This window comes from Apiospora kogelbergensis (genome assembly GCF_038363985.1).
Source record: "Apiospora kogelbergensis strain CBS 113332 chromosome Unknown utg000002l_segment0_segment0, whole genome shotgun sequence".
Taxonomy (NCBI): domain Eukaryota; kingdom Fungi; phylum Ascomycota; class Sordariomycetes; order Amphisphaeriales; family Apiosporaceae; genus Apiospora; species Apiospora kogelbergensis.
The window spans coordinates 1,897,328-1,918,042 of NW_027117419.1; the positions used below are offsets into that span (position 1 = coordinate 1,897,328).

Sequence of the window (20,715 nt, forward strand, 5' to 3'; positions counted from 1 at the left end):
GGCGGGGATGCTCCGTCAATATCATGCGATAGGCCCGGGCCGAGATATTGACCAGGAACCATCCGATACCCGCCGGTCGCCAGCCACAGGTTCGTCACAGCTGCGTTCTTTTGCAGCGGTATGTTACTAGAGCTGCTGACTGAGGGTGATGGTCTTGTTCGAACGACGTTGGTGTGGGGAGATCAGGATTTAACCACAAAGAGTAGTAACCAACGGCACGCGCTCCTTAGTTTTTTTTTTTACGACCGGTGTGCTTCCTGCTGCAGGGAATAGAAAAGAGAAGCCCTTGACGGACCCTGGCTGCGATGTGACGTGTATAGTTCGAGAGATGTCGGCGTATGGAGGGTGCATGCTTTTGCTGGAATAGTAGGCCCGCCCACCCAATCAGAGTTCGCAGGAAAAGAAACGATACAGCCGTACTAGTAGAGAGACACATGTACCCCGCTATCTCCAGTCTGCTGGCCTGTCAGTATAGTAAGTATACTAACTAATCCCAACGACTTCCTTCACGTCACCCACGCACCACGTTGGCATCTGCACCTAGGTTAGGGCCCAGCACGATACATCATATGCACCTCCAACGTGCATGCATACCACGTCCGATTGTGTATTGGTATGACTAAGTTGGTGGCAGGTGGGAAAGCAACGTCCATTATCAACATGAAGCGACCACCAAGAAAATAGGCGGTTATGGCGGCCCTGGATGCGCCATACATCTACCACGATCAAACAACCAAAAAAGCAAGTATTCGTGTCGAGCCTATCTCTAGATTTGTCTCGACACATCACATTGCTTGCATCCGGTGAGGGTGCAAGACCCATCCGGTCTGGGACGGCAAAGACGGCATGGCTAATGGATTCTGGACACGATGGATATCGTACGCGGAGAGAAGCAATCATACTCACCTGTTAGCTGTACGGGACCAGAACGGGACGATTGCATCTGTCCCGTTATGGCTGTCTTGTGTGGCGATGCAAATGGGCCCGTCATTGCTTCCAGCTGGGTTCGGGGCTTTAGGGCCCCGTTAGCCGTCAAGTTCCAGCTGAAGAACCACGCCAGACCAAGAAGCATCCAGCGATCCGGTCTTCCGGTTGGCTGCGCAATCCTGAGACGTCTTTGGTTTCTGGACACCCCAGAAGGAAGGTTACGTACCTGCGCCGTGAGGTTGTTTGCGACTCGCGAACACCCCCGTGCATCTCTTGATACAAGCCGCTGGTCTCAATCAATCACATGTTCGTTCTCGTGATCGTGAAACGGAAAAGTGTCTTCCCCCATGTCCTAGATCCCCTTTCCCTTGCTTTCTTGCGATTGTCTCTCTCAGTTGCCTCATTTACTCGCCAAGCTCTCCTTGTTTCTTGGCCAAGAGCCATTGTGAAATATACAATTCCATTCTGTTCATCGCCAAGCCTCGTTCATTTTGATAATCCATCCCCCGAAAGCGCAATTATCCGTTGGGGACTATTGGGCTTGCGTCGTGCGTTGTTCAGCTGTCTCGCTTCGCCACAACCGCCAACCGCCTTTTAGTGCCACCACCACATTCGGACTCCGTGTCTCTCTCGCCCTCCCGCAACCGAAGTAGCCGGCCTGCTGACCTAAAGCTTTTCGCTCTACAACTGGCAACTTACTCATCGTCGTCTTACATATCTAATACCATCAATACCGTCGTACTCGCACACATCGTGCAAATCCGCATTCTCGGCCCATTCGGATCACGTCCAGTGCGCCCGAAACCTCTAGCGAACAAGACTTATAGCCGTGTATAACAACCAATACCAACAACATGTCGAAGATCAACGGCGACGAACCCCTGCCTACCCTGGCGGCCCTCAACAACCCCAGCCCGCCTACCAACAACAACCTCCCCATCCATCGCAGCAGCAACAACAACCCGGTGGCTATTACGGGCCACCCCCAGACGGCCAATATGGATACGGGATGCCGCCGCAAGGGGGCTACTACCAACCGGGACCCCAGATGGGCTACTACGAACAGCAACCGGGCTACGGTCCCGGGGGCTACCCGCCGCAGCAAGGTTATTACGGCCAGCCTGGCTACTACCCCCAGGGCCAGTACCAAAACCAGCGGTCGAGCGGTCCCAGTTTCGCCGAGGCACTCCTGGCCAGTCTGGCCTGTTGCTGCTGCCTGGACTGTCTGTTGTTCTAGGGTTGGAGGAAAACACGAGGAAGTAAAAGAGAGAAGCGAAGGAACGTTTACGGATGAAGGGCACGAGGGCACATCAGAGATGCGCTATGGAGCGCTATTAGGACTACGGGACACTTAGAAACACTGGGGCCGCGCTGCCGAGGGTTGAGTGATACCATGGAACGAGTACGGCTTCGATTCTACGATCCTATAGAACGCTACACGGGCGTGGTACAGGCCGGGTGTAATCTGTATGCCTGGAGAAGCCCGTGCTCGGCTGTCGCGAGTTGTCTTTCCTATGCCTTGGTCGAGGCCATCGACTACATATGTTTTTATCATTTCAGCATCAGGAGCATGGCGTATTGGGGGGATTCTGAATAAGGGGCGTATTGCAACGTCTGGAACGCTGGCTCTGTAACATTGCCTCGACGTCTATACGATTACTATCATATATAGTTAGTCCTTTTCTAATCCAACATCACTCTTTTCAAGTCAAGGATCAGATTCCGGAAACCCAATCGCACATGTATGGCCAACTCAGGGGCAGGTTACAGCAATATACTCCCGATAATTTATGATCATCTATCCACGTCATGTGAGGCTGTTGTACAACTCCGGGAATTTCTGTACAGCCTCCTTCATACAGTCGTGGCTGTAGATGGCCTGTTGGACCTCTGGGCTGGCCCACTTGTCTGGCACTGGCGCCCCCTTTTCTCTCGCCATAGCGAACTGCCTGTCGCGCTCTTCCTTGGCCTTGCCCTCGCCCAGATGCAGCGTCCGGCCAGAATAGGCCGCCATCTCGACACGCAACCAGGTCGTCTCTTTCCGAAGAAGCTCGTAGACCCGGAGCGACTTCGCCAGAGCCTCTGGGTCGGTGCCGGCCCCGGGCGTCAGGGTCACCACCTCGGCCAGCACGGCGGCATCCTCGATGGCCATGGCGGCGCCCTGAGCCATGTGCGGCAGCGTGGGGTGACAGGCATCGCCCAGGAGAGCGACGGAGCCCAGCGTCCATTGGGATAGGGGCTTATGGCTGCGTAGTCGCCATTCGCAGACCTCGCCATCCGGGACCATCTCGAGCATCTGTTGGACCAAGGGGCAGAAGTCATCGTAGACCTTCTTCATGGCGCTCTTGTCCCCTTTGGTGGTGTACGTGGCATTGGTGGCGGCCGCAAAGTTGGAGTCTGGCTGGCACGTAGAGAGGTTGTAGATGGTGTGCCCGCTGATGGGGTAGGCTACTATATGGCGCTTTTCGCCGATCCAGCGCATGGCGCACTTGGCGTCCAGAAGCGCCAGGAGTTCTGGGAAGGGCTCCATCTTGTCGCGGGGCAGCATAATTCGGTAGGACGCCTGTCCCGTGTCCTCAACCTCGGCATCGATCTTGAGCTCGCGAAGCATGGCGTAGCGCGATACCGACTTGATACCGTCGGCGCCGATCAACACATCGGTCTCTAGGGTCTTCTCGTCACCGCCGCGGACCTTTACCGTGATTCTCGGCTTCCCAGGGCCGAAAGAGTCGACCCGCACGAGCGACGTGGCAAAGTGAAACGTCACGGCCGCCTCCTTCTGGCACGCCTCGTACAGGCCACCGGCGAGCGAGGCGCGATGACCCGTGCAGTGCGGATAGCCGTACTTGTCATTTACGTCGGAGAGGTCGACTTGGACGAGCTCAGTGTTAGTGGGGCCGTCCACAATCTTGGTCTCGAGCACCGTGGTGGCTTCACGCTGAAGCTGCGAGCCTTCCCAGAGACCCAGACGGTCCAGAATGCGCAGCATGTTGGGGGCCAGCTGGATGCCGGCGCCCACGAAGCCCAGGTTGGATGCGGTCTCGTAGACGTCAATGTGCTTGAAACCCTTTCTCGCGAAGCAAAGCGCGCTGGCCAAGCCGCCCATGCCTTGAGGAGGGAGGGAGTGTTAGTGGCCACTCGTGTTTCCGAGAAAGACAGGCCTGGAGCCATAGAGGATGATCTCACCTGCGCCTATCACCGAGACCCGAAGATCCCTGTAGTCCGCCATGGCTCACACGTAGATCTGGGAGACAAACACGCTTCAGAAGGTCGGCGGGTTTACGAAGCTGTGTGGAACGGGGAGGGTATATTATATCTCGAAGGGTCCGATGGAAACTAAGTAGACGTGGCCCTCGAGGCCAGGGATGGGCTTGACTGGGCTTGACAGCATGTTGCTTGCTTATCACGGGTTCATGCAGGGCATCGCATCGTATAAGATTGCACCGACGAAAAACAGTGGTGTGGGGTAATACGACGTGCACTTTCTGGGCACTTCTGCACCCGGGTCGATGTGGGGTAGTGGAAGTCGTGGGGTTGTCGGCATGTCCACGAAGTTGCATCTGCCTCTGACCGGGTAATCATTCTCACGTAGACTGGGAACTTGACCACCACACATCAAGCCGGCGATTTAATACGACCGACACCTGCGCACTTGGCCGAGAAGCGTTTTCATGCTACCGTCTTCCAGTCCCGCCTGGGCCCCCGAGTCAGCTCGCTTCCCCAAACCAGACAACTCGGCCACACATTCAGACCCGACGTTTATTGAGACACCCGTTGCATCTAGATTTGATTTGATAAACTGTAAGTAGGCCAATGGGAGGGCGAATTGGGACGACTGGGAACGAAACCACCACCCCTGACATCCATCTGCAGTCAACTAAGCAACCATGGCTGCAACCACCAGTGCCCAAGTACCCCTCATCACGGTCCTGGGGTCCCTCAACATCGACCTAGTCTCCTATGTGCCACACCACCCCCTCCCCGGCGAGACACTAACCTCGACATCCTTCTCCGTGTCTCCCGGCGGCAAGGGGGCCAATCAAGCCGTCGCCTGCGCCAAGCTGTCCCGGACCCGGGCATCCGTCAAAGATGGGAGCGAGACAGCGCACATCCGCATGCTCGGCGCCGTGGGCTCCGACACTTACGGCGACCTCCTGCTGAAGAACCTGAGCGCGCACGGCGTCGACGCCTCGGGCGTGTCTGTGCGCCCGGACCCGGCCAAGACGGGCATCGCCCTGATTGTCGTCGACGAGCCCACAGGCGAGAACCGCATCATCCTGTCGCCCGAGGCCAATCACTCGCTGCAGCCCGCCGACTTCGCCACGCTCCCGGGGCCCAAGCCGGACCTGCTGATCATGCAGCTCGAGATTCCGCACCCGACGGTGCTGGCCGCGCTGCGGGCCGCGCGCGAAGCCGGCGTCGATGTGCTCTTCAACCCGGCGCCCGCCGTGGCCGACCTGGCCGAGGAGGCCTACCAGGGACTGGCACACCTGCTGGTCAACGAGACCGAGGCTGCGACCCTGGGCGGCGTGCGCGAAGACGAGATCGAGAACGAGGCCGGACTCGCGGCTTTGGCCCAGAAATTCCAGGCCCGCGGCGTGCAGACCGTCATCATCACGCTCGGCGGCCGCGGCGTCTTCTACCGCAGTGCCGATGGCGCGCAGCAAGGGCTCGTGCCCGCCGAGAAGGCCAAGGTCGTCGACACGACGGCTGCGGGCGACACCTTCGCCGGCTCGTACGCGCTCGCCTTCGTTACTGCCAAGGCGCAGGGCAAGCCCTTCGACATTGGAGCCGCCGTGCGCAGCGCCAACAAGGCGGCGGCCAAGACGGTCGAGAAGCTAGGGGCGCAGGACTCGATACCCTGGCGCGATGAGCTGTAGGCACATGACTACTAAAAGTGCTAGAGGAGAAGTGGCCAGCAGGGACTTCAATGCCTTGTACTCAGTTGTAATGCGAGCTACTTCTACTATTGTAGAAAACAGTAAAAGATTCATGGAATCAAAGCAACACTCCCCCATGCTGTATCGTTACGCGGTGACGCCATGTACTATAGTTCTTCAAGGGGGCGGTAACTGCTTTTTTGATGGTTAACATCATAATAATGCCCCCGTTATTGCTGTACATTGACTGCCCCCTATTTCTCCTCTCGTCGGCCGCCTTCTTATTTTGATTGTTGTGTCTTCTTACCTCCAAGATAATACTCCTCGGGAGTTGGGATGATACTGCGAAGGACCATTGGCGACTCAGCAATATCATGCATAGCCATGTCGCGTAACAATCGCTGTCTGCTCACCCTCTCGTCTACCGCTGCCCTCAAGTTTTCCGAGAAGCCCATCGGTAGCACAGAGTCTGTCGAAGGCACCCGCTTGACGCTACTTACGTAGTAGCTAGGCTGACTACCCGAAGAGGTGCGCCGCATCTCCGTCCAGATCTTGCGGGACACGCCGCCTTCTCCGCTGGATTCGGGGCTTACGGTCTCCATTCGTAGTAGACTGGTCTGTCGCCTCGGCACTTGTAGGGGCGGTGCGGTAGCCGTGCGTTCCGGAACAGTCGTTGCCGCCCGGACCGTCTCTTCGCTGCTCTGAACGTCTGTACCTGTTCGTCTATGGCGAGGGCTCGTTGGGGTTGTCGTGGTTGTCGCAGCCGTCACGGCAACCTTGCGTGGCGTGGACCGGCTGGTGATGATCCGATGCATGATGTCGTTGGCGCGGATTGGGCCCCAGTGCGCCGCGATGACGGTGAACAGGGTGTTGGACACGGGCGCGCAGGGCGTGGGCCGCGGCGACCAGTCCGACATAGGGTTGTTTCGGGTGATGACTCCCGTGACCCGGGTCTCGAGTCGCGTGCGGGAGCGTGACACGCCGCCGTCGCCATCGCTGGAAGACGTCGGGAAGCCGGAGTGCGAGTACGACAGACGCACTTCAATGTACTCAGTCTGCACATCGCCGAGGTGGTACTCGAGGTCCGCCATCAGATTATCCGGATCGTTACCGTGCGCCTTCCCGTCGTTAATACGGGGAGGCTGTGAAGCGTTGATGTGGACTTGGACGAGCGTGAGCAAGCTGGAGCCGGGGCCAAGCACCCTGAAATGTTTTGTTTAGCACCCCTATCTCTATCTCGACGAATCAGCCAAAGTGACTGCAACTGACCTGCTAACGGGCTCGTTCACTACGTCAATGATGACACTCTCCGAGGTGGGGTGGACCTGGACCTCAATGTCGTATAAATGCCCGTATCGCGAAAGGCCCTCTTCACAATGGTGCACGGGGAGAAAGCACTGGTTGCTGTGCATCGCATTCGCGAAGCCGCGGGAGCAGTCGACCGAATACGGGCGGCAGAGCTGGCCGGAGACCTCGATAGCCGCCTAGACCATAGTGCGGCCGTCCTCGAGCGTTTTGGCTTCGGGCGTGATGGCCACGTTTGGAACCAGGAGGTAGGGGTCTTGTATAGTAGACGACGACGACGACGACCCGTTGGACACTTGTACGGACGAGAGAGAGCCGCGGCTGGGTTGTCGCGTGTTGTTACTACTCCGTCCATAGAATCCTCCGTCATAGCCAAGGGGCATGAACGGCTCAGGGTCGTAAGAGGCATCGGTGCTGCTGCAACTATATGACCCTAGAGGATCAGACTGCGAAGAAACCCGGGTTGCCAGTGGTGAGCCGTATGAAGAGCCACTCATATTGCGTTCTCTTAAATCATAGTGGCGGCAAGTGGCCTTCGAGGATAATGCACGACCATTCGAAAACGACCTGAGCTTGGTCAACAACTTAGGCGTACTCCGTAGTATCTGATAACTTGATGCTCTCCGAGAGAGCATCGAGGCTTTAGGTCTGGGGGTGATCGAATCTGCGAACATTACAATATGTTTGATTAGTTCAGGGGGTGAGGAGCACCGAATAAGCGACTAGGCGATTCGAACTCACTCTGCTCTGGAGAGTCCAGGTTCATCGCCGGCTCACTGGAACTGCTCTCGCTGTTATGACTGTCACGGGACTGGCCATTAGCATCCCGTCGCTTCTTGATCACCGTCAAAGACTGAGGCCGCATCCCCCAACGGTTTCTATTCATACTTGCAGTGGTACTGGTGCTAGAATTTCTCGTGGGACTGCAATAATGATACGATGATGTCTGCTCCTTTTCCTTGGCAATACGCAGAGCCGGCGGAGTCAGTAATGCTTCCAGGTTGTTGATCGCCATCATGGACGTATTCAAATGCATTGGTGTTTCTGAATCGGAAATTGAATTGCGGTCAGGTTAAACTCCCAAGTCACAGAGCAGCACTCGCAAGTGGACAGCGACTTCCTCCATTCGCGCTCGCGCTTTACCAAGGAGAAGCATCTTGATTACGTATGACTCTATGACGCCCTGCAAAGTCCAATAGTTTTAGCTGCTTCCACAACTATATTATATGACTGATAGATCTACCAGCGTAACCGTGCCGAGAGAGACCCAAACACAGGCAGCACCAGTTCCGACTTTGTCACTTGCGAGTATACGCACTCACAGCGGAAGCTGCAGTGGCTCTTTGCGAGCAAACCACCTCCGACTTTCCGAAGCCACATTATATGCGTCTAATTTTTGGAGTTCAACGCCTAGAAACAAGCAAGCCCTTCCCCAAGCGGGTGGCATTTGCAGGTCACATCGCATGAGACCCATGGGGATCATCTGGTGAGTTTTGGGCGATCGGCTCGTAAGTCCAATTATCTCATTCCGGTGTTTACCGTGTCTATAGATGTACAATTGGTCGGATCCCGCATGCCGCGCCAGTCGACCGAAGACTGCCTCATACACATGCCACCGCTCTAGTGCTTCGACTTCTCGTCCTTGTCCGCCGAGTCCAAGAATTTCCTAGAGTCAGAAAGATTAGCCATCGTGTCCGGAGTGGAGGGGGCTCTGGGAGGGCTCGGAGTTCGTACTTGATGAAATCCTCCTCGTCGGGGCTTGAGGCGTTGATGGGAGGAATCTGGGCGGCCTTCTTAGCAGGGCTGGGCCCGCTGACGGCCATGTAGGTACCACCGAAGAGCATGGAGAGGACACCCATGGCAAGCTGTTGTAAGGGCAAGAGTCAGCAGTAGAAGCGCAATTGGCTGGTAGAGGCTGTCGTAGACGTGGACGTAGACGTCCGGGCTCGGATTCGACGTGGATATCGATGGATATCTCGGGGACCTCAGGGACCTCAGGGGCGACTAACGTAGTGGGAGCCAACTTTCTGGCCGGCAATGCTGTACATCTGAACCATGTTGGCGGTATTGGAGCGATTGACCTGCTGCGGGTGGGTGGTGGGTGGATAGTGAGAGGTTGATGGGAGTTCGGATATGTTCCAATTGCCAAAACTGCGCAGCAATTGAATCTTGGGTAGACTGAGCTTCAATTTGCTGCCTCTGCCGACGCACGGACCATCGGCCTGTACGTGGGAGATACAAGAAGTCGAGTACCTCCAATTGATCGGAATAAGCAGGCTCCGAGAGACCCGTCAGCAAAGGAATACAGCTTACCGAGAGCTCCTACCCTGTAGTATGTAGAGCTGGAGTTAAGGAGCCACCCGCCACCCAATTGGAAGATGCGGTCGCGACGTCACCCGGGTCGAAGAATGAGGTAGCTTATGTAGAAGAAGTCCCTTTTGCATCGAGTAGGGACCGATCTTGCCTCGTCCCAACTCCCACAACCACTCAATACGTCTTGCATAGCCCTCTAGGCCTGAGCCCCTGGTTAGCATTTGACTGCCCTCTCTGCATTGGCAAATTTGTTGCTCATATCTCGTCTGCTGTCCAACGAAGTCTGCATTCATCATGTCTTGGCTGTGGGGAAAAGGAAAAGGCCCCGATAAATCAGAGCAGCAATCGCCATCGCCCCGGGACGTCGCACCCACGTCGACGACGACCGACCCGCGCAAAGATGCCACCGACTTCGACCCCAACCGCCTGCCGGAGCGTAAGCAGCTCCCGCGGGGCATGCGCCGCCTCGTCGACAAGTCGGACCGCGATGAGAACTTCTACGACGAGCTGGTAGACGGCTACGTGCCCGACAGCACCGAGTCCAACGTGCGCTACGCCGCCTACGCCACCCGCCTGCGCACCATCATGCTGTCGGCCCACCGCTATGTCGCCTACACCTCCGACATTGGCGAGTCCTTCCGCCCCGTCGCCCACCCCTGGATCGTCCGCGGTGCCTACGGTGTCAGTTGGGCCTACATCCTCGGCGACGTCAGCTACGAGGGCTACAAGGCCTACTGGCAGAACCAGCGCAAGATCGACCCTCAGGTCCAGCTCAGCGAGCGTGCCCAGAAGGCTACGGGCCTGACCAACCACTCGACCACGGCCCCTGAGACGGCGGCCGCAGCGGCTGCAGCCATGGTTACTCCGCCCGCTGTAATAGCGCCGCTTGAGGACTACCGGACCGTCATGGTGCAGCGTGGTATCTTCCAGAGTCTCGCCAGTATGGGTCTGCCGGCCTTCACGATCCACAGCGTCGTGCGATACTCGGGACGAGCCATGAAGAATGTGAAGAACGCGAAGCTGCGCACATATGGCCCCATCGGTCTGGGTCTGGCGGTTGTACCGGCGCTGCCTTCGCTATTCGACAAACCCGTCGAGGAAGCAGTGGAATGGCTCTTCCATAAGGGCTTTTCACTCTATGGCGGAGAGCATTACGTGGGAGATTTGCCCTCTACTGGCCGCGAGGATGCACTGTCCCATAAGCCCGTATCTGGAAAACCTAAGGAAAAGGAATTGTAACGATGGGGTGAACGAGAATGGCGCTCTGGCATGTAAATATCAGGTTTGGCGTTTGGGGGTTTATCTCAGCTCGTGTTTTTATGAGACGGGAATCCATCCATGCATATAAAACATACATAAGATGCCGAAGGTTCTGGTCCCTAAGCATCGTTCTTTGATTAAACAAAACAACAAATAACACATCGCAATGGAAGAAGACCAAGTGTGGCTCATTGGTGAATAAATGTCAAATTCTACCCGCTGCGAAGATATCTATACCCGCCAGAACGCCGTTAATGCAAAGTCATCGACTCGTCAATATGCTGAGCACGCTACAACTGGATCAAGTCCTCAGGGGCTCCCACTCCTCTCAGCAGAACTACTGTATTCCCGCTCGTCAATGAGACGCCAATCTTCTCGTTGTACTCGAGGATGCGGCCTCCCTCCACGTGGAACACCCTTAGCTTGTCTTTCTCCTCGGCCGAGGAGTTGTTCACGTTCTCGATTTGCAGCCCCTTGGCCGCTACGTCTAGGAGACGTCCCACCACCCAATCCTTGCTGAAGAAAAACTCGCCCTTGGGGAACTTGGCGGTTGTCGTTTCAGCCTCGGCTTCCACGTACAGGTAGACCCGCTTCTCCGCAGGCAGCTTGGCGTCGCCCTTGGCCGTTTTCTTGAGGTTGTTGACGGCGACGAGCCGGGCGCTTGCGCTGGTCGGCTTCGGCTTGGGCAGGGCCCGCGTCGCCTGCTCGCGCTTCTGCGTGCCCCAGGCCTTGAAGCGGGCGAAGGCGCTGCGCGCCGCCTCCTTGCCGGCGTCGATCTTTTGTTGGGCGGGGCGCGCGCCCAGGGGGGCTAGGTTCTTGCAGTCGTGGTCCTCCTGGAGCCGGTGCTTCAGGCAGTAGTCTCGATTGCAGCGGTCACAGTGCACGCCTGGCGTCAGCGACGTGCCCACCGTCGTCTTGCAGTCGGGGCCGGCGCACGGCTTCTGCGCCACGAGGTCGCGCATCTGCTTCCCCTCGCCCGCGCTGGGCTTGGCGAGCTGGGCCTCGCGCCGTCGTCGGGCCCAGGCCCCCTCATTGGCACATTTGTGAGCGGTCTCGGTCCGGTGGTCGAGACAGAAGGTGTGCTTGCAGGACTGGCAGGCGAAGGGGAGGAAGTCGAGCTGGTTACAGTATTCATATTCGCAGTGCTTGCCGATCAGGGTGGCGTCGGCGGTGTCCATCTCGACGTAGGACGTGTCGGGGTTCTCGGATGAGGGAGCCATCTTGAGACTGGGCACACAGGCGCGGTTATAAGATATATATAAGTATGCGAGAAGATCAAGACGTATAGAATATTCCAGGTGGCCAAACAGGTGTGTCAGCCAATGTGCGACCTGCTTTGTTCAGCGGTAGGTACTGGTTTGGGAGGTAACAGTGTCCACGGGAAATGATGGCGAGGCAAAAAGAGAGCAGCCTCGGCAACGTCGTCCTTGCCAGAGGCAAGATGTGTATTGTAAGGCTGCTACTGCGATTGCGCAAGCTGGAATGGGATAGTGTCAGAAGAAGGGTCTCGAACTGTCTTTCATTTGTCATTAATCCCCTAGCCTTTAGCGTGTTAGGTGAGGCTGGGCTGTCCCGATGGTGGGGTTTGGCGCTAAAGATACAATCCCTTAGGCTCCATTCCAGCTGATCGGGCCCTGTGTTAGTGCTGAATCCGGGGCAGATTCAATGAGGTCACTCACTCACGCATGTCTCTCGCGCATGCAATTTCAATGACGATGCTGCGGTTTAGTTTCTGGTTTTGAACATTATACTATCACTGCCTTTTTATCGTGTCGCCAGAACGGACTTGATATATCTCCATGCACATTCCCTCACCTGAACACATTTTGCCCCTTCTATTCGCTCCTTATGCAGCGTCGAAATGCCACCTCATGTTTCACGCAAACGTTTGCGCTCCAGGTCACCTGTGAACGGCGCGCGCGTCGAAAAGGCGTCCGCTAAAGGGAAAGCAAGCGCGAAGGCACAGGTCACACCGAAGAAGAAGCCCGTACCGCGTAAATCTACTTTGTATGATGATCTGCATGCAGGCGCAAAGCAACGTTCTGCTGAGAAAACAAAGTCCGCTCTGCAGCAGATGCATGAAGATGAAGACGATGATAGCAGCTCGCTCAGCTCCCATTCAGACGCCGAATTTGAAGATGTCCCGGCTGCCAAGAGACAAAAGGTAGACGAGGAAGCTGCTGACGAAGCAGAAGAAGACGATGATATGGAATTTGAGGATGTCCCAGATCACGGGCAGCAATCAGAGCCGGTGCTTTCAGGAGATCTCGAGCTGACTCTTTACCAAGAGAAAATACCCCTGTCCACGAACTTGGGGAAAAAGGGGCCTACCAAACAGGAGAAGCAAGCCCGGGTCCTCACTCATTGTATGCACGTACAGTTTCTCCTCTGGCATAATGCCGTTAGAAATTCGTGGCTGTGTGATCAGGAAGTTCAAGCTTTTATGATTTCACAGTTGCCGCCGCGGTTATGGGAAGACGTCGAGCGATGGAGGCGAAGTAGCGGGCTTGATGTGGCCCAAGAAGAAATCCCTAAGGACAAGATAAGTGTCAAGGGAAAGCTCCAACCAAAGTCGAAAGGGAAGGGAAAGCAACCAGCCCAAAACCCGGCGAGGGACTGGGGAAAAGCGGCAGAGAGACTTGAGAAAGGCGTTCCTGATATGAGCCATGGCGATCCACTCTTCAAGCTTATGAAGTCGTTGAATGCGTGGTGGAAGCAAAGGTTTCGAATTACGCAACCAGGGCTGAGAAAGATCGGATATATGGATATGAGGAGGTTGGCCAAGATCCGGGGAGGACATGAGAACGAAGAACACGATCCAGAGAAGTATGGCGAACGCATAAAAAGCTTAGAGGAATTCCGGATCTGCGCGCAAGAATGCAACGGCAGTCGGGACGTCGGAGCTCAATTGTTCACGGCACTTCTTCGTGGGCTGGGCCTGGAGGCCCGCATGGTGGCGAACCTACAATGCCTGGGTTTCGGTTGGAGCAAGGCGGAGGAGGCCGGCGACGACAAGCCTGCCAAGGAGACGAACACCGAACGGGCAGAAGAGTCCAATACAAGCGGCAAGGCAACCCCCACGACAAACAAAAGAAGAAACCCGCCGCCCGGCCAACACGACGTCGTACTCGCAAAAGCGACGCACATGCTTTGACGATGGATCTGGATGAATCGGACGAGTTTGCCGATCCCCTAAGCGACGAAAGTGATGACGAATCGGTGGTGGAAATCACCTTCGAGCGCACAAAGCCTAAGGGGCCGATCAAGTTGTTCGACAAGGATTTGGAATTTCCGCACTACTGGACTGAAGTGCTCTCACCCGTCACCAACAAGTATCTGCCCGTTGATGCAATTGTCAAGTCCGCCATTGGCACAAGCCGAGAACTCGTTGAGTCGCTCGAGCCTCGAGGAGGCAAAGCAGATAAAGCCAAACAGATCATGGCTTATGTGGTTGGCTTTTCGCAAGATGGGACAGCCAAGGACGTTACTGTGCGGTATCTCAAGAAGCAACTGTATCCTGGGCGAACCAAAGGCTTTCGGATGCCAGTGGAGAAAGTGCCCATCTATAACAGGCATGGGAAAGTCAGGAGGTATGAGCAATTCGATTGGTTCAAGACGATTATGAGCGGCTATGCTCGCGGTGGTAGGAAGCAGCCTGTCACGGAAATTGACGAACTCGAAGAGTCAACAGACCTGAAACCGGCCGTCCCTGAGAAGAAGGAAGTCAAGGAGGGTGAGGAAACTCTGCAATACTATAAGCAGTCGAAAGAATATGCACTTGCCAGGCACCTGAAGCGGGAAGAGGCGTTGCTCCCCTCAGCCGTCCCCGTCAAGGTCTTTCGAAACAAAGGTAAAGGCAACAAAGTCGATGAAGAGGATGTGTTCCTACGCAAAGATGTAGTTGAAGTCAAGAGCGCCGAAACGTGGCACAAGCAAGGCCGCGCGCCACTGCCAGACGCAGAACCCCTAAAGCACGCGCCCTACCGTGCTGCCACCACCAACCGGCGGCGTGAGATCGCCGAGATGGAGGCGCGGACGGGCGAGAAGGTGCTGCAGCCGCTGTACAGCATCGACCAGACCGACTGGATCATCCCAGACCCCATCAAAGACGGCGTCATACCCAAAAACGATTACGGCAACATCGACATGTTTGCCGAGCACATGTGTCCAGAGGGCGCGGTTCACTTGCCGTATCGTGGCACGGTAAAGGTCTGCAAGCGCATGGGGATCGACTACGCCGAGGCTGTCGTCGGGTTTGAGTTTGGCCATCGCATGGCCGTGCCCGTCATTCAAGGTGTCGTCATCGCCGAGGAGCATCAGCATCGGGTGCTCGAGGAGTTGGAGAAGGACGAGGCGGAAAGGAAGCGGAAAGAAGATGAGAAGCGGCGCAAGGCGGCTCTAGGCGGCTGGCGCAAGTTCATCATGGGATTGCGCGTGGCAGACCGGCTCAAGCAAGAATACGCTGACGTCGAGGATATCGAGGTCTCTCATCGCAGCGGCAAGGGTCTTCAGGGCCAAGGAGCCGGTCCAGATGGCGATGATGATGCCGATTTGCGCGCTATGAGGGAGAAAGACGAGGATATGGGTGGCGGGTTCTTGCCTGAAGGTCACGAGGAAGACGATGACAATGACGACTACGAGCCGAAGCAAACCCATTCTTCGAGTTATTTCCCCATGGGCCATGAGGACGACGATGACGATGATGGGGCCGACCCGTTTGAGATAGAATAATGCAGCCCAATACCTTGCTATAGGTATTGTGCTCTCAGGTATGTTAGTTCGCTATAGCGAGGACATCTGATGTAATAATTATAAAGGCTACTGCTACTTCGAAATCTATACGATGGTATAAGTGAAAACAATGTTTCAGAGACATCTCGCGGCCATTAAGCACTAACGCCTGAGCACCCTCTGCTGTATAGCCCGGTCATACATGAGATAACAAATCAACCTTCGCCATAACGCCTCAGTAATAGGGGTATCATTGGATTGCCTGCGGGAGCCTCCCCTCTTCACATGGATCCAAGGCGCTCCACGTCTCTCGATTCCCAGGTCATCCTAATGATGCTCCAGTAGTAGTGGGGTCCTCGCGGGCGTGGTTGCAGTGGGCCGTCTTCTTGTACCGGACGACGAGGCTGGGGATCTTGAAGCGGCGGGCGCTCTCCTCGGCGTGGTCCTCGACGTCCTTCCAGCGGACGAGGTCGTCGGCCTCGGAGAAGACGTAAGACCGGGGCACGCCGACGCAGGGCCAGAGCCCCTCGTCGTTGAGGGCGCGGCGCGTCTTGCTGATGGTGTTGTTCTCGTAGCCCACGCACATGGCGATGAGGGCCCAGGCCACCACCAGCAGCACGAAGCCGATGGGGATCCCCAGGGCCCGCACCAGCACGTTCTGGGGCAGCGACCGCTTGAAGGCGTTCACGTTGCTCATGAAGTGCGCCGTGCCGGGGGTGCTATCGAAGACGAAGGCGCCCACGGGCAGCTGCCGCCGCGTCGCCGCCAGGTACGCCCGCGCCACGCACACGGCCTTGTTGGAGCCGCCCTCGGAGAAGGCGTGCAGCAGCAGACTGGGTTGCGGGCCGCCCAAACCCCCTCTTCCAGGCGCGTCACACCGCCACAGCTGCTGGTGCGGCCCTGGATGTAACCCACGGCCGCCGTCAGCGCCCTGACTTTCTTTTTCGGTGGACCAGAGCAGCAGGTCGTCGACCGATGTCGTCACCACCATGATGGGCGTGTACGGGTACATGTCGTTGTAGGCCTCGGTGTACTTGGCTATGTGCTTGGGGTGGGCCCCCGTCCACGACGTGATCAGGATCATGGCCGGCGTCCCCTGTCGGCCGAAGGGGAAGTTGGGGCCTGAGAAGGCGTCCTTGATGGGAAAGACGGGCATGTGCCGGTCCTGGACCCAGATGGAGGGGGCGAGCCATGTGAATCCGGGAATGAATTTCTGTTCGGACGGGTGGCCCATTATGACGAGTGGTGAATGCGCCGAGAGGTGGGAGAGGCGGGAGATGCAGTCGTGAAGGACGAAAAGCAAAGCCAAGAGGTTCTGGAAATCTGGGCAGAGAGAGGATCCCGTGCCAGACACGAGAAGATATGGTGGTGAACGCATGGGCGAGGAGAAAAGGAGGCACGTCCGTGTGAAGCTTGTCCGACGATAGGGTGCATCCTGGCTTATTACGGCCTATTTCCACACCATCTAGGGGCAGCTTCCTAGCCTGTGCGGTTCCTGGAAGACGTTCCCGAAGTATATGGCATGGCCTAGTCGAGACTTGGACGTGCTCAGCCAATCCTGTCTGCCCGGGCTTGGGCTTGGAACTGAAACGGAGGCGGCGCTCAAGGGGAGGCTTACTTGGCTATGTCGGCGGCGGTTGAAGCTTCGCCAAGCCATCGCGATGCTCTCCTCATTCAATCGAATATAGGGGGAAGCAGCCCGCGGGAACATCTAGAAGCCGGAAAGCCGAGCAATGCCTACACTCGGACCTTTGGCGAGGTGTCATCTACCGTGCAATACGGCAGAGATTGCAGCGGGCGGTTTAGAGACATCACCATCGACGCCACCTTCCCTTAGGCTGCCCAGGGCATTTACGGACGGCCGTGGGAATCTGCCATCTGCCACCAACATGGCGCCGCTTGGGCTCTATCTGGTGATAGGAGAGCTACCATGTCGCCAAGTCTGGCCCTTATCTGTCACTAAAACTGCCACTTCTCTCGGCTGCCGTGTCAAGCAAGTCTTGCCCGCCTTTTCTTTCTTCAACCTGCTCTTTCCTTTTCCCTGTGGTTCCCTCTTGTTGCTCCTCTACTCCAGTAGCGACTTTCTGTTTTGTTCTTTTCCTTCCTTTCTCCAGGGATCAATATGGGGAAGCTGTCGTTATCATCTCAAGAACGGGGCGCCGCGATGGCCGCCCCCGAATGGACGCCCCGGAGGCAGGAGTGGTGTTGCATGATTTCAATTGCTCTGGTCTCGGTCATGGTCGCTCTCGATGCCACGGTTCTCGTGCCCGTGCTGCCGGTATGTGACGGAAAGCGATGCTTGACTGACTGACTGGCTATCACTGACGACACGCCTCTTCTGGTTGCTTATGTAGAATCTAGCACTGGAACTGGACGGCTCAACCATAGATGCATTCTGGGCTGGCACCTCGTATCTGTTGGCCTGCGCCGTCTTCCAGCCCTTCATAGCCGCGCTGTCCGACATCTTCGGCCGCAAGGAGATGCTCTTCTCCTCGGTCGTCTTCTTCACGGCGGGGACTGCCCTCTGCGCCCCCTCGCCAAGAACTTTACTGTCTTCTTTGCCGGCCGAAGTCTACAAGGGATCGGGGGCGGCGGCATCATCACCATGGGCCAGGTCATCTACGCCGATATAGTCCCGCTGCGGCAGCGCCCAAAGTACTTTTCCATTGTGCTGGCCGCCTGGGCCATCGGGAGCGTCATCGGGCCTCTGATCGGCGGTGTTTTTGTCGATAGACTCACGTGGAAGTGGTGCTTCTACGTAAATGTAAGCGGGTGCCAAAGAGACTCAACCAGTCCCCTGACTTACCTACCGCCTATAGTTCCCATTCTGCCTCATCGGCCTTATCACTGTGCCCATCTTCGTCAAACTCAACGGCGAGAAGACCACCTTCAAGTCCAAAATGCAGCGTGTCGACTGGGTCGGCGGCTTCTTGTTCATCGGTGGCATGACCAGCTTCCTGATCGGCCTCTCCTGGGCCGGAATCGAGTACGGCTGGTCGAGCAACCAGGTCATTGTCCCCATGGCCATGGGCACGGCTGCCATATTCCTGACCATCATGTGGGAGGTGCATTGCGCACGCGAACCCTTTCTGCGGCCGTCGATCTTCGGGTCCAGGTCTGCTATTGCCGCGTACGCGTGTGCTTTTTCGCAAGGGTTTCTGGTATGCCGTCTCTCCTACAACCGCAAAACACGTGCACATGCCCTTGGAAGACCGCCACTGACTTTTACAACTCTCCATCTTTTTCTGCTGTAGCTATTTTGCGCCTTATACTATGTCCCGTTCTACTTCATGGCGGTCCGCGCGACAACCCCGACCCAGTCGGGTATAAACCTGCTCCCCGTCTCGTGCTGCCTCGTGCCGGGCAGCATCGTGGTGTCTATCCTCGCCTCGCGCTTGGGGCGCTTCCGCTGGGCTGTCTGGTCCGGCCTGATCCTGACGGCCGCCGGCTGCGGGCTGCTGCAGGACTTGGACGAGAACACGGACACGGCGGTGTGGGCGGCCATCTTCGCTCTCTTCGGCATCGGCAACGGCATGATGCTGACGAGCGTCAACGTGGCCATCCAGGCCATCTCGACGCCCGAAGACTGCGGGCGCGCGGCTGCCATGTACGCCTTCATGCGCACGCTGGGCATGTCCATCGGCGTCGCCGTGGGCGGCACCGTCTTCCAGAACTTCATGACGGCGAAGCTCGACGACCTGGGCCTGCCCGAGAGCATCGCCAAGAACGCCGAGGCCTTCGTGGCCGAGCTCGACGGCATGCCGCCCGCGAGCCCCACGCGCCTGGGCGCCGTCCAGGCCTACATCCACGGCTTCCGCGGCGTCTTCTGGATCATGACGGCCATGGCCTGCGTCGGCTTCCTCGCTAGCCTGCTCATCCAGCACCACAGCATGGACCGGATCCTCGAGTCGCGCTTCGTGCTCGACGGCGGCGACGGCGCCGAGCTGCGCGAGAACCTCGACGTCCTGGAGAAGCGGCTGGCCGACATGTCCAAGCGCGTCAGCCAGAACCTCATGTCCATCGCCTCGGCGCCCATCGACCGCTACAGCCGGCACCGCAGCACCCTGGCCCTGTCGCAGCACTTCGGGGGCGGGGGCCGGGGCGTGAGCGCCATGGACGTCAGCCAGCTCAACACCAACGGGGACTCGGCCTCCTCCCGCGGTCTACGCCCCAGCCACGCCGCCCACACGTCCTCGTTCTACACGGCGTCCGTCTACAGCGACGTGGTGCCGCTGGAGCCGGTGCACAACGCGGGCTTCGACGACCGCACGGGGCTCGACTCGCGCGTCAGCGACCGGCGCAGTGGCAAGACCATGCCCGTCGTGCGCAACGTCAACATCGAGCAGGCGCCCGCCGTGTCGTACTACTTCGCGGCGGGCGGGCGACGGCTCCCGGTCCGCATCGCGACGCATAGCCCCCGGGATCAGTTGCTGCTGAACAGCGGGCCGCAGGTGCCGAGGCCGGTGATCTCGCCTTCGCCGGGGTCGCGAGACTCGCAACCTCGCGTCATCAGCTTGGTGTTACAACGCGAGGGCCATTGAATCAGGGCGGTCGATCTTCCATCTGTTCGCCGTGAGATTTTGATTGTACGATTATGCATTGGCAAAGGAACGAGTAAGGTATACCAGGTCAGCGGTTCATGAAAATATTCTATTCTGGAGTCATTGCGGGAAAACGTTTGGAATTGGCTAGTTGGTGTTGCTTTGGCTAATAGGCCAGGTTTGTACTTTTTGACACGGGAGGGCTCATGGTTTAAAAACTTATTCTACACAATCATGTGCGCTGTTGTTCATGGATCACATCTAGGTACCGTTGGGACAGGCAAATCTTCAGTGAGGATTTCATAACAGAAATAGGTACGTCGTGCTAGGTAACAGACAATTTCCATTCTCCCAAGACTGCCATCCATGCATGGGCAAACCCAGCCTTTCCCGAACAACTGAACTAAGCAAGTTTATCCCCGAGTTGCTCTCAGTCGATGGGATGGAGTCGTTGGTTTAGTGCTTCTACATCGGCAGGGTTAACACGACGCTTTCCTCCAATCATAGCAACAAGACTTACAGGGCAGTCGGAGCACGAGCATTCCTTGCCGCACTGGCATTGTCCGGAGCTGGCGCAGGAGCAGCCGCCGGAAGTAGTGCAAGAGCAGCCCATGTCGAATCGTGAAAGGTGTGATGGAGGAGCTAAGCAGCGAATAGTGCTGGGATTGGCGATGGGATAGATTATAGTTGATGATGAGCAAGTTTTGATTGGGTTGGAGTGGAAAGAGAAACCGTCGGCGTGCGACTCGGGGACGGAC

The 20,715-nt window shown here is 57.1% G+C and overlaps 10 protein-coding genes across 10 annotated transcripts; 5 read left to right on the plus strand and 5 right to left on the minus strand.

Moving 5' to 3' along the window:
* Positions 1–1,781: 1,781 nt before the first annotated feature.
* PG998_003484 (uncharacterized protein) lies at positions 1,782–2,282 on the plus strand (the record flags this gene model as incomplete). The annotated part of the gene is made up of 1 exon (XM_066870302.1): positions 1,782–2,282. The coding sequence occupies one exon, from the start codon at positions 1,782–1,784 to the stop codon at positions 2,280–2,282; it is 501 nt and encodes a 166-aa protein (XP_066734052.1).
* A 452-nt stretch (positions 2,283–2,734) lies between these two features.
* PG998_003485 (uncharacterized protein) lies at positions 2,735–4,033 on the minus strand (the record flags this gene model as incomplete). Its single annotated transcript, XM_066870303.1, has 1 exon — positions 2,735–4,033. One exon carries the CDS (start codon positions 4,031–4,033, stop codon positions 2,735–2,737), a length of 1,299 nt encoding a protein of 432 aa, XP_066734053.1.
* A 781-nt stretch (positions 4,034–4,814) lies between these two features.
* PG998_003486 (Ribokinase) lies at positions 4,815–5,807 on the plus strand (the record flags this gene model as incomplete). Its single annotated transcript, XM_066870304.1, has 1 exon — positions 4,815–5,807. One exon carries the CDS (start codon positions 4,815–4,817, stop codon positions 5,805–5,807), a length of 993 nt encoding a protein of 330 aa, XP_066734054.1.
* A 281-nt stretch (positions 5,808–6,088) lies between these two features.
* Positions 6,089–7,609, minus strand: PG998_003487 (uncharacterized protein; the record flags this gene model as incomplete). Its single annotated transcript, XM_066870305.1, has 3 exons — positions 6,089–7,010; positions 7,077–7,267; positions 7,298–7,609. 3 exons carry the CDS (start codon positions 7,607–7,609, stop codon positions 6,089–6,091), a joined length of 1,425 nt encoding a protein of 474 aa, XP_066734055.1.
* Positions 7,610–8,732: 1,123 nt separating this feature from the next.
* On the minus strand, positions 8,733–9,169 carry PG998_003488 (uncharacterized protein; the record flags this gene model as incomplete). The annotated part of the gene is made up of 3 exons (XM_066870306.1): positions 8,733–8,778; positions 8,847–8,977; positions 9,122–9,169. The coding sequence occupies 3 exons, from the start codon at positions 9,167–9,169 to the stop codon at positions 8,733–8,735; spliced, it is 225 nt and encodes a 74-aa protein (XP_066734056.1).
* Positions 9,170–9,719: 550 nt separating this feature from the next.
* On the plus strand, positions 9,720–10,664 carry PG998_003489 (mitochondrial fission process protein 1; the record flags this gene model as incomplete). The annotated part of the gene is made up of 1 exon (XM_066870307.1): positions 9,720–10,664. The coding sequence occupies one exon, from the start codon at positions 9,720–9,722 to the stop codon at positions 10,662–10,664; it is 945 nt and encodes a 314-aa protein (XP_066734057.1).
* Positions 10,665–10,975: 311 nt separating this feature from the next.
* On the minus strand, positions 10,976–11,905 carry PG998_003490 (uncharacterized protein; the record flags this gene model as incomplete). The annotated part of the gene is made up of 1 exon (XM_066870308.1): positions 10,976–11,905. The coding sequence occupies one exon, from the start codon at positions 11,903–11,905 to the stop codon at positions 10,976–10,978; it is 930 nt and encodes a 309-aa protein (XP_066734058.1).
* Positions 11,906–12,546: 641 nt separating this feature from the next.
* PG998_003491 (uncharacterized protein) lies at positions 12,547–15,416 on the plus strand (the record flags this gene model as incomplete). Its single annotated transcript, XM_066870309.1, has 2 exons — positions 12,547–13,736; positions 13,823–15,416. 2 exons carry the CDS (start codon positions 12,547–12,549, stop codon positions 15,414–15,416), a joined length of 2,784 nt encoding a protein of 927 aa, XP_066734059.1.
* Positions 15,417–15,738: 322 nt separating this feature from the next.
* PG998_003492 (uncharacterized protein) lies at positions 15,739–16,650 on the minus strand (the record flags this gene model as incomplete). The annotated part of the gene is made up of 1 exon (XM_066870310.1): positions 15,739–16,650. One exon carries the CDS (start codon positions 16,648–16,650, stop codon positions 15,739–15,741), a length of 912 nt encoding a protein of 303 aa, XP_066734060.1.
* A 930-nt stretch (positions 16,651–17,580) lies between these two features.
* On the plus strand, positions 17,581–19,957 carry PG998_003493 (uncharacterized protein; the record flags this gene model as incomplete). The annotated part of the gene is made up of 5 exons (XM_066870311.1): positions 17,581–17,694; positions 17,771–17,967; positions 17,988–18,180; positions 18,236–18,577; positions 18,671–19,957. The coding sequence occupies 5 exons, from the start codon at positions 17,581–17,583 to the stop codon at positions 19,955–19,957; spliced, it is 2,133 nt and encodes a 710-aa protein (XP_066734061.1).
* Positions 19,958–20,715: the final 758 nt, after the last annotated feature.